The sequence below is a fragment of the Centruroides sculpturatus genome, unplaced genomic scaffold (genome assembly GCF_000671375.1).
Source record: "Centruroides sculpturatus isolate CEXI.00-Female unplaced genomic scaffold, Cexi_2.0 scaffold132, whole genome shotgun sequence".
In the NCBI taxonomy this organism is placed as follows: Eukaryota; Metazoa; Arthropoda; class Arachnida; order Scorpiones; family Buthidae; genus Centruroides; species Centruroides sculpturatus.
In genome coordinates this window covers 325,762-340,737 of record NW_019384471.1, presented here as the reverse complement: position 1 = coordinate 340,737, position 14,976 = coordinate 325,762, and the positions used below count along the sequence as shown (strand labels likewise).

The 14,976-nt window shown below is 30.6% G+C and overlaps 1 protein-coding gene across 2 annotated transcripts; it reads left to right on the top strand.

Annotated features, from left to right (window-relative positions):
* Positions 1-402: 402 nt before the first annotated feature.
* On the top strand, positions 403-8,911 carry LOC111621157 (ionotropic receptor 40a-like). 2 transcript variants are annotated; one of them, XM_023363224.1, is made up of 8 exons: positions 403-615; positions 698-894; positions 957-1,052; positions 3,649-4,806; positions 4,874-5,018; positions 5,158-5,387; positions 6,410-6,684; positions 8,644-8,911. In XM_023363224.1, exons 4-8 carry the CDS (start codon positions 4,654-4,656, stop codon positions 8,885-8,887), a joined length of 1,047 nt encoding a protein of 348 aa, XP_023218992.1. In that variant the 5' UTR covers positions 403-615; positions 698-894; positions 957-1,052; positions 3,649-4,653; the 3' UTR covers positions 8,888-8,911. The 2 variants fall into 2 exon arrangements, with proteins under 2 accessions (XP_023218992.1, XP_023218993.1); XM_023363225.1 differs by lacking the exons at positions 403-615; positions 698-894; positions 957-1,052 and adding an exon at positions 3,384-3,554.
* The last annotated feature ends 6,065 nt before the right edge of the window (positions 8,912-14,976 follow it).

Sequence of the window (14,976 nt, the reverse complement as noted above, 5' to 3'; positions counted from 1 at the left end):
ACGAGAAAAAAATAGTTTGCTTTATTTTTATAAGTGCTTAGCACCATTTAAGGAAATTTATAACGATCTTTTAACTAGAAACAAGAAATGTAAAATCATATACTTTTTGCAAAAGGTAAAGCATGGATCTGAAGATAATGCAGAAAAATGCTCATAGGATAAGGATAACTTGGCAAAAAGAAAACGCTCTCGGTTAATAGTGCTTTTAGCGATGACGAAAAAATTGTTTAATTTATATTAATATGTCTCACTTAAGAAACTTTTAATAAAGATATTTACCTTAATCATCAAAATATAATAGCATGTTTTTTTGATTTTTGGAACCTAACCCTTCTTTTCGTACTAGTTCTTTGTTTTGTATAACACGGATTCGCATAGCACGGCAATTTTTTGGAACGTAACTACCGTGTTATACGGGGATTACCTGTACAACCACCACAAGTGTCATGCAATGTTTCTTCCATTTAAGACAGAACTAACGCTAATGTTTTGAAACTACGCTCATTCAATATTACTAATATATTAAACATTTTCATTCTCTTTCAGGTGTAAATACAATGAACATTATATTATCATATGTGGCTTTCACATATATATGTAACGACAAAGTATTTAGTAAGTATAAATTTATTTATCAATACAGTAGTGTTAATCAAGCTACTAAAATTTTAATATATATCAAACCGATTATTTTCAGGAGACATACCGTATTTACTTAATCAAAAAGGGGTAGTCACAAAAGTGTCTTGTTACAAAGCATGGAGTCCAATATACGTCGGAACAGTTTGGATCAGATTACAATATGCACCTACATTTTGGTCTCAGATGCATCCTGTTAATACACGAATAAACGCTTCTTCTACTGTTAAAGTTGAAGACAAAATGTTGAAAATCGTAAGTAAGCAACGCACTTGTAATTTAAACTTATCTTTTGTAATTCTGAACTTTTGCTTCAGTGTCTTAATCTGGAAAGTTGTCAATCTTATCCATATAAATTTAAGTACGTAACAAAGATACATAGAAACATTACTGTGAATATAACTACAGAATATGTAAGTAAAGTGTTAATAATTTTTATTTGAGATATAATTAATAACTTGTAGTATAAATATATGCAAAATTAAAATCTATCACATTTCTGTTAATCTGAAAAAATTATACAATCGGATAAAAATTATTGCGTACTTATTTGAACAACTAATCGGCCTGTTACGTAAGATTGATTCAGTGCCCAGAAAGTGGAGAGTTGTATGACTTATATAACATTGAAATATTTCCATTTACGCTCTTTTTTCTACGTGGGCACGAATAACAGCGTTTTAATTGTAATTACTACGGATTCGGCAAATCCACGACGGAAGTCAAATAATAAGACACAAGGTCTGACATATCTGTATCACAATGCTATATGTATTATTCTTAGGATTCTTCTCGTCAATGCAATGCAGAGTATAGAGAGGTCGATGCCGAAGTTTTAAACGCGAAAACGTGAATGTCGGACGTTTAGCGCCGCCTTCCTGTAAGACTAGAAGTTTGACAATGGCGTTTGGAACGTCACAGGGAAAGTGTGATGATAGATGAGAAAATGACCCCCAAAGCTTTTTACATTTTTTACTTAATACACCTGAAACTTCAGAAAATACAAAAACTGAAAGAGAGATTATTTCTCTATGTATAGATGTTAGTGTGTCTGTGTGGAGAGAGGCACGATATTGTTCACTCTTTTTGCAGTGTTGCTTTTTGCGGTAAATTTTTTAATTTTTGTGCAGAAATTTGTTTGTTAGGGGAATAAATGCTATTAAATTTTGGTGAGTACAGATCACTAAGATGAGGAGTTNTATAGTACTATTTATCGAGTCTATTTGTTAGTTTCTTTTATTTAGAAAGCTACACCTTAGTCATTTACTTATCTCGTGCAAATAATAATTCAGAAACGTATAGTTTTATTTGAACAAGTATATGTTAGATTAGCGTGGAGTGATGTTTTGAAAAAAAACGGATTAATTCTATCTAAATTTTACTTTTCCGGCCTGTATAGACTATATTACACAGGGAAAGTATGATGATAGATGAGAAAATGACCCCCAAAGCTTTTTACATTTTTAACTTAATACACTTGAAACGTCAGAAAATACAAAAACTGAAAGAGATTATTTCTCTATGTATAGATGTTAGTGTGTCTGTGTGGAGAGAGGCACGATATTGTTCANAACGCTAATGTTTTGAAACTACGCTCATTCAATATTACTAATATATTAAACATTTTCATTCTCTTTCAGGTGTAAATACAATGAACATTATATTATCATATGTGGCTTTCACATATATATGTAACGACAAAGTATTTAGTAAGTATAAATTTATTTATCAATACAGTAGTGTTAATCAAGCTACTAAAATTTTAATATATATCAAGCCGATTATTTTCAGGAGACATACCGTATTTACTTAATCAAAAAGGGGTAGTCACAAAAGTGTCTTGTTACAAAGCATGGAGTCCAATATACGTCGGAACAGTTTGGATCAGATTACAATATGCACCTACATTTTGGTCTCAGATGCATCCTGTTAATACACGAATAAACGCTTCTTCTACTGTTAAAGTTGAAGACAAAATGTTGAAAATCGTAAGTAAGCAACGCACTTGTAATTTAAACTTATCTTTTGTAATTCTGAACTTTTGCTTCAGTGTCTTAATCTGGCAAGTTGTAAATCTTATCCATATAAATTTAAGTACGTAACAAAGATACATAGAAATATTACTGTGAATATAACTACAGAATATGTAAGTAAAGTTTTAATAATTTTTAGATGAGATATAATTAATAACTTATAGTATAAATATAGGCAAAATTAAAATCTATCACATTTCTGTTAATCTGAAAAAATTATACAATCGGATAAAAATTATTGTGTAGTTATTTGAACAACTAATCGGCCTGTTACGTAAGATTGATTCAGTTCCCAGAGAGTGGAGAGTTGTATGACTTATATAACATTGACATATTTCCATTTACGCTTTTTTTTCCACGTGGGCACGAATAACAGCGTTTTAATTGTAATTACTACGGATTGGGCAAATCCACAACGGAAGTCAAATAATAAGAGACAAGGTCTGACATATCTGTATCACAATACTATATGTATTATTCTTAGGATTCTTCTCGTCAATGCAATGCAGAATATAGAGAGGTCGATGCCGAAGTTTTAAACGCGAAAACGTGAACGTCGGACGTTCAGCGCCGCCTTCCTGTAAGCCTAGAAGTTTGACAATGGCGTTTGGAACGTCAGTGGAATCATGCTCGACGTTCCAAACGCCATTGTCAAACTTATAGGCTTAAAGGAAAGCGGCGCTGAACGTCCGACGTTCACGTTTTCGCGTTTAAAACTTCGGCATCAACCTCGTTATTAACTGTTTAATACGTTATGAGCAAAACATAAGTTTTGATTCAGTTTATTCCTTCGAAAATTCAGTTTTAAAATTCTTTTGAGGTGGATAATAACAATACACTATTTAAGTTATACAACAGAGAACGTCGAATATTTATTATCAAGTAAATATCTTCAAGCACGAACAGTTTTAACTGATCGAAGAAATTTTTTAAATTGTCAACTTACTTTTAAAATTAATTGTTTTTTATTTATTAGTTGAATAATGTATTTGGTGTAGACAATGAGACAGGACTTCTTAAAGGCGAAACAATTACCGTAAAGATCTTCAATTTGTTAAAAGAGAAATATGATTTTCGGTTTGTTGATGAAAATTCTCTTTACTTTTTTCGCAATAATAACAATATGTATCCTAATAGTTGTATTTTTGCTTTAATAGTATTGTTTATGTACCGGTACACTGGTATACGGTAAGTGAAGTTATATTCATTTCGGTAAGATGTATTACAGGATATGGTAAATATTTCCAGAGACGAATATATGTGGTAATACACGGATAAAAGTCTATATTAATCTATGTTTGTTTAATGGTATTAACAAAGATATTGCTTTGTGAATTACATTTGTTTGATATGCTTCGTGGACTTTCTACACTTCTTGTTAGAAATTATCCCTGAAAATGTTTACCATTTACTTAATACATTCTGTATTCAATAGCATTTATTACAGAACATTTACGCAAAGAAGTGACAAGTCAAATGATTGTTTTCTCGCAAGATTATTTGAAATTTAATTCCTTCGCAGTGATATCATAGAACTACGCCTTGCACTCCGTATATATAGTTGATTATTGTACAAAACAGCAGTGAAAATGAGAAATGATGTTTACTAAATATCATAAAATAAAGCATTCTATTATCTACACCAAATTCGACAAGATTTTTCATAGTCAATAATGACAAGGAATACATTCTTGATCGTATTTACCCATTCACATATAATATATAAAATGCCAAAAAGCTATTGAAATAACGTTTTTTCATTAACACAGTATTGATAACAAATTCTTCAATATCAAAAGTGTTTCATTCGAAACAAATTTTTATATACATTATCTGGGTGGAAGATGTTTTATATAGCAATGTCAAAAATATTCAACTAAATCGTACACCTTTCATTTAAAAATTTTGCATGCTTTAAAATTTTCTAATTAATTAATTAATCAGTTTATTTCCTATATAATGATCTTGTTTATTATTTAAAATGACAAAGGTTCTAAAAATTCCTTGTGACATATCCGAAAACTATTACAAAATCATTCCTTCTGCTATATGTGAAATTTCTGTGATTTTTGTTATCAAAGCGGCCGAACCATTAGACAAATCCATTGCTCTACTCAAGCCTTTCAGTCTTGTGGTGAGTATTGTCAAATACTTTTCTATATCATCTTTCTGTAATCTATACGATTTGAATGTAATTTCAGGTATGGATATTTGTTGGAGTATCGATTCTGTTCTTAACTCTCAGTTTATTTCTGCTGTTTTCTTCAGAAGCGAAGATAAAAGCTATGAATGCTCCAAAATTTTTTAACGTATTTTGGATTGTAGTGCGTTGTTTTCTTCGTCAAGGTAAGTGCTAGATAATGGTTTTTTACATGTATACTGTTGATTTTCGTTTTTTTTTGTCATATGAGATTGTCAGATGTTGATTGAATGAAATCACTAGTTTTCTGTAATTGATGTTAAATTAAAGAATTTTTTCTTGCAGATATTGAAATAGAATCCATCAGATTGAAGACAAAGTATATGATTTTTGGAATTTGGATGTTAATGGCATTCGTTTTGTCTTCGGGATATTTGGGCATTCTTCCTTCCTTCTTGATATTTCCAGGAGAAGAAGTGATTCCGCATAATTTTGTTCAATTGTTCGAAGCCGTTAAGCAGGAAAAGTATCAAATAGATAGTATCGAGGGTTCTACGGCTAGTTTATTCATTTGGGTAAGTTATTAGGTCTACTTAATTTTATATTCAATATTTAGTAAACCTGCTTATAAAAAATTTCAAAATAACAGTCTGTTACAGAAATATTATGTTAGGTTTACCATTTTTCGTAACTTTTGGTTGGATTTTTAAATTATTTTCAGCATTACATTGTATAATTTTAATTTTAATAAATATAATTTAATGTTTTTTTAATGATTAGTTAGAATTTTTATTGCAGTTTAAAATATAAGCATTGCATTCATCTTACCTGTGTGAATGCAATACTGGGGTTCTTATGTTATCAAGTACTGTTGTAAAAATTTTCACGATGTCAGGGTTTCTTCCTTCTAAATTTTTAGTAATACAGATTAATGGTTATCATGACAAAAAACTAAAAAAAGAATCAGCCAATTCATTGTTATAACATTGACAATATTCAGAAGAAAAAACGAAAGGAATGACCGTGGTCGTTCTTTTTGACTATCGTTAAGTTACAGTTGTTACTTTATCAATATAACATAAGCACATATAACTCATATTATACTAGAGAAAAAAAAATTAAAAATAACCAATTAAAGTAAATTCTCATTACATTAACATTTTTTGGAATAAAAGCACAACTATTCAGAAAACTTAAAACAAAGGAAAAGATAATGAACAAAAGTGAGAGAACAAAAAAAAGAGATATCAAAAGAGGCAAGTTAACACAATATCTTCAGTGTCAACTCAGATAGTTTAGAGAAAACACTTTCAGATTTTTTAGATTTTGACGGCTCCCGAGTCCCCACAATTATATTCCGAATATTTTATTACGCAAAATACTTGCATTATTTTGGCAACTTTTCATCTAGAAAGAAACATTTGTTTCTTATATTTTACATACGCGTTTTTTCTAATGACATCTTATATATGCACGCGACCGTAATGCAATTTAATACAACAGACTATAAACAGTTCGTATCGTATAGTATAAGTTCTCCAGTTTAGAGAGCAAAATTATATTTTAATGCGTTAAATTTCTCTTTTATTTATTATAGAAAATAGTTTTCAACGAACACAAAAATAAAATGTATGAATTTGCGCAATCGCACTTTCTTGATAATGGATGGGATACGTTAGAAACTGCTTCAGACGGATTACAAAGCGTTTTATACAAGAAAACTTGTCTGCTCGCTTCTACAATTGATATCAAAAAGGAAATTCAGGCATTCGGCCCTGAAAAGTTCTTCGTATCCACTGATATCTTATACACCGAATACGATTATTTATGTATGGAGAAACCATTTCTATACATACATGAGTTTCAAAAAGCGTAAGTATTAATACTACGCATGTTTGGAAATCATTTGCAATTGCAGTGTATATGTTACAGTCAAAACCCGTTTTTAGTTAGAACGCGTTTTAACTAGTTGAAACTAGTTTATACTGAATGTCTTTGTTAAAACCCGTTTTGTCTAGTTAAAACTAGTTTTAACTCAAATTCATTTTTGACTAGCAGTAAATTCTAGTTTTAACTAGACAAAACGGGTTTTAACAAAGACATCCAGTATAAACTAGTTTTAACTAGTTAAAACGCATCCTAACTAAAAACTGGTTTGACTGCAACGCATAGAGTGATTCGGGGTAAGATGGTAAGCGGGGGAAGATGCCTAATTTTTGATATTTTCAAACGGTGACGTCACATATTGTCATGTATTTGTATGATGAATCGTTGGGCCAATATTGAGTGCGGAAAGCTGTAGTTGGCTACCGTTACTTCATTTTCTACATCCGAGAAGAATAAAAGCTAGATAAGAACGAAGTTTTTGTTGTGAAATGTTTCTAGAATAATTTTAAACTAAAAGTTAAAATGGAATTTATTAAAAATTGCTAAAAACAATTAATGTGTGATGTAGTTAAGGTTCTAAAGTTTCCATTGTCAGCTACCGCCGATCCCGATCGGACATGCTGGAGCACGTGACTCTACTAGGCATCTTACCCCAACAAATGGAAAATATGCCACATTTTTCTTGGGGTAACGTGCCTATTTTTTGTTAATTGATTTCCAATATGCCTATTTTTAATAAACTTTTGTTTTCTCGTTTTATTGCAGGATATGCATAGAAATTATATAAGGACTTCTCAAAAAAGTTTTTGGACTGAAAAAAGCTTTCAGCTAGCTATAGAACACGTTAGAACGGGCGGAAACTTAACAATACTTATACTGTGCTGTTATACTTACTATGAAGTACTTTGTACTACATATGCAATAAATTAAATTTGGTTAAGAAATTCAAAAATTAATTTTAAGCAATTATATTTGTTATCTTACCCTAATGGCATTTGGCATCTCACCCAGATACTTGGGGTGAGATGCTTAAAATGCCAGACAGTGAAAAAGTCGTCATTGCAAACACAGTATAGAATTTTTTAAAATAAACTCCAAACTTTTATTTGAAAGACATACTCGAGAATATGATACTGTATTTTCATTAGAAGGCTCCTAAACTCAAATTAGCGCTGTAATTTTCTTCATAAACAAAATGTTAGGCATCTTCCGCCGAATCACTATACATAACTTTATTTCCCCCAGACATATTTATGTAGCTAAAATTAGTTTTAACTAATGTTAAAAGTTAAAACTAGTTTTATCTAAAGTCAAAACATGTACAGCAGTAAGTTAACTAGGGGTTTTGTCTAGTTAAAACTAGAATTTACTGTAGTCAAAAATGAATTTGAGTTAAAACTAGTTTTGTGTAGTTGAATTTCAGTTAAAAACCGTTTTGTCTAGTTTTAACTAGACAAAACGGGTTTTAACAAAGACATTCAGTATAAACTAGTTTCAACTAGTTAAAACGCGTTCTAACTAAAAACGGGTTTTGACTGTAACATATACAAAAGTAACAGAACCTGCATGGTTAGTTGTTGCTTGATTTCGTTACAACACGATGAATTTTGATGTTGGTTGTGACCAGCTTTGATGTTGGTTGTGGCCAGCATAACAGTTCATTTATTTGATAGCAATGTGTAGGCTGAAAGCACTCAAAATCCTTCCCTACATACACGATGCTGTCTCTGGATGACAGAGTGATACCAAAAGCGTATGGTTATCTGACACCACCAAGAAGTCGCCAGACAAATGGCTAAATCATACTGAAATTTACAGTGATTGAATGCATGTAACAAATAAACTATTCTGACAAGTCGATTGCAAATGGTGTCTTAACATGCTTCTTACGAACTTTTGTAATTATCTGTGTTTTTTATTCATATAGATTTTAACAATTTTTAGGATAAATATCATTCATCAATCCGGAATTGCTGACAAGCTGCAAAACGACCAGGACGAAGACGTTCGAAGAAAAAGGGAATTTTACGAACCGCTTGAGGCAAATAAAGACGATTCATTAAAATTAGAACACGTCATAGGTCCCATATATTTATTGCTGGTTGGTTATTTGCTTTCGACTTTAATATTCATCATGGAACTTGTGTTTTATTACGGAAAAAACTGTTTATCTCGTAGAAAGTTATAGAATTTTAGAAATTCTTTGTGTTTAAAAATAGGAATATTCTTGAAAAGAAACAAAAATCAAGTTTTGAATGTATAATATCGATGTATGGTTTTTGTGTTGTGCATTTCAAAAATTTACAAGTATTTGTAGTTTAAAAATGTATTCAAATATTAACTCTTTTCGTAAATTTAAGATTTTTGAGTTCTTCAATTAAATTGAAAAACTGTAGCATGATTTTTCTTATAAGATAATGCCCAATCTGTAATTGATGTCTATAAGATGCTAAGCACTATCCGTATTTTTTAATACTGTAAAAGCACCAATGGGGTCCATATTTCACGCATCGCCATCTCGAATTAACTTATGTCTGTCAAGATCAAAATTTAAAAAACGTAAACATCACACAGATTAATACATACCCCTAAGTCTCTCGAACGGAATACATGCACCAGTGAACCTACAACTATACGATTTATATTTTAAAAATAATTAAATTCACTTAGCATTCAAAACTTGCGAATTTTGAAAAAAACAAATTTGCTGATTAAATACGGACAACCGTTTAAATGAAGTAAAACGGGTTTTTCCCTTGCTATGGATGTCTGCCTAGTTCAGCTCAGCCACATTCCGCAACAGTTCGCCTTTATTATCAGTTCGAAATGAGGTGGTTCCATAATACCCGCAGTGTTCCATAATACCACCTTCTCCTCTACTTTTATATAAATGTAATGAATGATATGTAGCTCTCCATCAAAGGAAATATATTATATATCCTTCAATATTTTACTCATACTTTTAATTTGCACAGAATGCAGATGTAATTATAAATCTACCGTTGCAGGAGTGTTGGTAGGTTAGAGAAGCAATACACCTTACTGCAGATTCTTACTTTTTCGTAACACTGGAACTGCACTCGTGCAACTCTGTTTTCATATAACAACTAAAGAAACTGCATTCAGACATGGGCTTAATTACACTCCAGTTCAGCAGTAAAATAAATAGGTTCTGGTATGTTGTTTTTATAACTGCAAGTTATTTACTGGAAATTTGAATTATGCTTATGACACATCTATTTTAACTCTTGCAACATCAGAAATTTTGTAGCAGAGTATGTTTAAATTAAATACTTTCCCAAAGGAGACACGTAACACGCGGTTGTATTTTGACTATTACAAATCTTTTTTGACAGCATTGAAGAAGTCACTATAATTATGATCACATGTATATTCCAAGTTCTTTTGAATTTTAATTCATAATAGCAGTATGTAGTCTAGGTGAGTGTGCTACTTGGTGTGTGAAGTAAACCTCTCTCTAGTGTTCTCTACATGTGAGACAGATACTTAGTTCTTTATCTCACATAAAATCAACTTTAATATTAATTAAAGTTTTGCAGATGTTTGTATTATTCTGTATGTCTGCAACATAAGATTTTTTTTAATTTATTGTTTTTCGAAAAAACCTTACCAGATAATTTCTTTTGGTCTTAACCTATTTCGGCACACAGCATGCTTCAAACAATCGGGACATTCCAATTTTCAACGCGAGTGTTGAGTGTTGAAGTCAACAATTTGACGTCATCAACGACGTTCCAACTCGAGTACGAAGTGCTTAGTTCCCATAATTCCATTCTCAGCAAGATGGATTCCATTCAAATGTCTTACGAATTACCCACAATTCATTGGAAAGTAGAAGTCAACATATCTGTTGAGTGCTGAGTGTGTTGAGTAAGTGCTGACAACAGCGTTATTTCAACGTTGAAAAAAGGAACGAATTTTAGCGTATGTTGAGATCAGCGCTGAGTCAGCGTTGAAAATTGGAATGTCCCGATAGCCAAATTTTGTCAACGATGCATTTTAAACAGGTCCTACTGCATACAATGCATCGTTGCCTCTCCTTTCTTTTGTTACTATATTTTACTTTCTAATTCCCGCTTTTCCTTCCTTTTTATTTTCATTCAGGCTAAACAGAAAGTACGATCCTTTCATTTTTTCACCTCTGCCAGTAATATACAATAGTAAATGTGAAGATATATCTTAACAGGTAAATACCTGCTAGTACCCATTAAAAATGTTGTCGTGATGCATGCTCCCTGGCCAATCGCCATTGTGTTGAATTATGTATATTCCAAACTAAAGAAAGAACAAAAGCAAGTACTAACAATTTCTGCACCATCAAAAATTGAATGCATAATTCTTAATTTTCGATTTCCATACAGCTATATTAATGAAGCTAAACGGTTTTATAATTTTATTAAATTTGATTTATTTAAAATTTTGATTCTTAATTAGTTTAGGAATAATCATCGATTTTAAATTTTTATGCGAATGAAACTTACTTATTTTTGTTATTATATAAAAGACACTTATTCAATTATTCATATTATACATCATTTTGTTTTAAAAATAACTTGAAGTATATAATGCAATTTATATTCATAAAATGTCAATATTTTAATATTAAAAAGGGTATCAATCTATTTGAATAATTCATTTTTCATACGAATAAATATATTCATTTCTTCGATTTCAATGTAGTTTAGTATATAGTACTTGTTCGTTAATGTGGTTACAACAGGACCAGAGTTGTTCCGGATTATTGAACGTGGTTTTATTTTTCAATATCAAGAGCGTGATTACAGCCAGTGTAAGCACGATACACAGCCTGACTGTATCGTATCTATAAACGTATTATTGCAGAAAATTAATATTCACAATGATTTATGTCCATATAATATTCATCTAACTGAAATGTACTTTCAGAACTTACCTTTCAGAACTTTGGTATAAGGCGTCGTTTCCGTATACGTTCTCGTTTTGAATTCGTATACAAATTCCATACAGCCAGAATAATTCTTTTCTCTCGTTTTATTAAATACATGAGACAACAGAAAGTAAATACAGCACCTGAATAAAAGACCAATAAAAAGCTAAAGGTAAAACATTAGAATTTGATTTATTCTGAAATATATTAGTAAACTTTTAGTTATGTAACAACCATTCTTATCGTAATATGAAATTTAAATTTTACAGTTAATTTCAAGTTTACTACTTGAAATTTAAATTCCTTTTATTTGAATTAATGATTTCAGATATTATTGAAAATATTATTTCTTTAGATCCATAAAAAAGCTCAATCTTTTTAACTTTGTGACAAATTAAGTCTGCCAGCTATCCTTAATTAATATTAAAAGTAACAAAATTTGATTATATCTTGGAACAATTATGGCTTCTATCAGTAGAGAATGATCGGAAATATAAAACAATTTGTGGTTATATTATACCAGATCTATGTGGAATAATTGCTGTACGTGCTGTACCGCTTCGCGATAGAGTATCTTCTTGGACTATTGTTTAATCTGTGTTGCCCACCTTTTTCTGGCACATACGATTTTAAAAAGAAATCTAATTTGCTGGAATTTATCAACTTTGTCTTTGTGTATGATGGACTAACCAATTTCTAATGGAATTTTAAACATTCTTTAATATTTCTAAAGGTACCTATTTTCAAAAGGTAAATATAAGAGTTGTTTACTATATTTATACACAGTGTTCCATAAATTGTTTCGTTCGAGAGAAACATCTGAAGATTTCTTAAAATGAAAATCATTCGTAAAACAATTCGTATATTGAACAGAAATTACACGTTTTAACTTTAAAAATATGATAAAATTTATATTTTATACACGTAACTGTAAATCATTTTTAAAAAATTGTGGTGTTTGTTACATAAGTATTTTATTATATAAACGGAAACATTGCTAAAAGAATTCAAAGACCGACGAATATTATTGATCAGTTACAACATTTATATATAACAGTGTTTACATATTAAACTAGTAATTTTTACATGTATGCAAACAGTCTCACTGCAAGATGAACTATAGTACACTTCGCTGTATTTAGTTATTCTCGATAAAATATATTATTATGAATTAATAGAATATAGTTCTTGCTTCAAGTATGTCGAACAACTGCACAGGGTATATTCTGTATCCTTTACTAAACTCTATTAAAATATTTGGTTTGGACATAATTCAACCATGCAACTGCATGCACACATCTAAAAGAAAAACAGATAAATTTTTACTACACATGTTCAAAATGTATACGCATTTTGTCGAGATTTATTTATGGATGGCTTCTGTCTTTTTTCTAGTAAGGCTATATAGTCTAGATATATACTGCTTAAGAGTAAACAAGATATACAAAGACTGTGCATTCAAAGGATCCATTATTTGCTTCCTGATAATATTTTACGTATCTTTATTTCAGCATAGATAAAAACTGAAGCTGTAAAGGTGATGACAATCAACAGTAGAAACAGCATAAAAAATACGTATAATAAATATATTTCCATTCGATTTATTACACTTTTTTCACGATCACTCACAATACAATGCAGAGTAATTTTAGTCCTCTTCAAAAGGCTGAAATGCGTCATCACCTTTACAGCTTCAGTTTTTATCTATGCTGAAATAAAGAGACAACAAGGTACAGAGAACAAGGCATTCTTTTGTTCGATTTTACACGCCGTTCTATGTATATATTTAGTCAGACAGATCGTTGTATTTATTATTTTTGTGTCAATTGTTTTCGTTTTTCTTGGGAAAAGACTCATAAAACTTGCTAAAGAGTTGTCAGAGTTAAAAAGAAAAAAGAGACAGCTGAAAAAAATTTTACAACGTACACGCCTTCAGCATATACAAATGTGGGACATCATTTATTCTGTTAACAACAAATGGAGAATTTCTAACCTCAATTCTTTACACTTTCTTTATGTATATGATTTGTATACTTCTGTTCGCTGTGATGTTTTCAAAACTTGATATGAAGTTAAGGATTCTCTATACACTTGTATCTTTTGCATTTTTTACAGGAATGATTTTAGTGTCTTGGATGTTGTCATATTTCACTTCTTTGGTAAAAATATATTTATACTAAACGCTTAATATTCAATAGTTTCAACTGAAATTTTAATTGTATTTATCATCATTATGTATATTAAAGGAAATTTGATATTTATTAAAATTTTTTTATCATTTCAGATGTATGATAATTTTATATCTATTCAGAAATTTTCTACTGCTCCAGTTCCTTTACAGTTTAAATTAAAGGTATTATATGACATCATTAAAACATTATTAAAGTATTATACTGTATTATAAGTTTGTTTAATACTGTATTTCGAATCACCATTTTGTGGTAGATTCGAAATATTAGTTTTGTTACATTAACACAAAAATGACTATAATAGTGCAAATTTCATCTCATTGTGACCCTGTCGAATTGCATTAAACATTCTTAATATTTTGTAAATACTGCATTTGCGCGATTGTCATAATGTCACTATATAACAAAACTAGAATTCAGTACACTCGTTTAAATTCATATAAAAATATTCGTTCCTGTGTTACTAGAGAACTGGCTGCATGAAGAATTCCAGAGTTCCTTCAAATATCTAAATTTAGTTTTTCGCATGTAATAATTATGCGTGCCAAGTGCATTTAAATTTATGTGAGCCAAAAATTAAACTTATTAAATCATTGGGCTAATGATTTTTGGTACTGGTCATGTTGCATCTACATTTTCACATTAAATAAATTGACACCGAACGCTATCTTCCAATAATCGTCGCATGTAGAAAACCAACTTAAACACGTAAACAGGACTACTTTTCTGCAAAATGCCGTCCAGTAAAACACTTCCCTTTTTATATAGCTGTATGTTAAGAAGGTGGCTACGAAATGACTCAACCGCATGTTATTCGCAATGCCCATATGCAGTTTAATTAATGTATGCTTTTATCACAGAAAACTACTACTTTTTTTACTAGTGTTATACCTGTTCATATGGTAGTGCTGTTTGAGATCTGTAACATGGCACTCCCAACCTGTATTCCTCTGTAACATTCTTGTTATAGTTATTGTTTTTTTCTGCTGATTATTCCTTATAAAACACCGTCGCGGGACGTCCATGTATCCCAACCGGTTTCTTATCATCCCCTTTCCTTTCTCACTCCACCCCATCTTTCCCTTTTATCCATAAAACAGGTCGTACCAAAAAGTGATACTTGTCTTACTACTACTACTACTAGTAGTGTTATAGTTAACA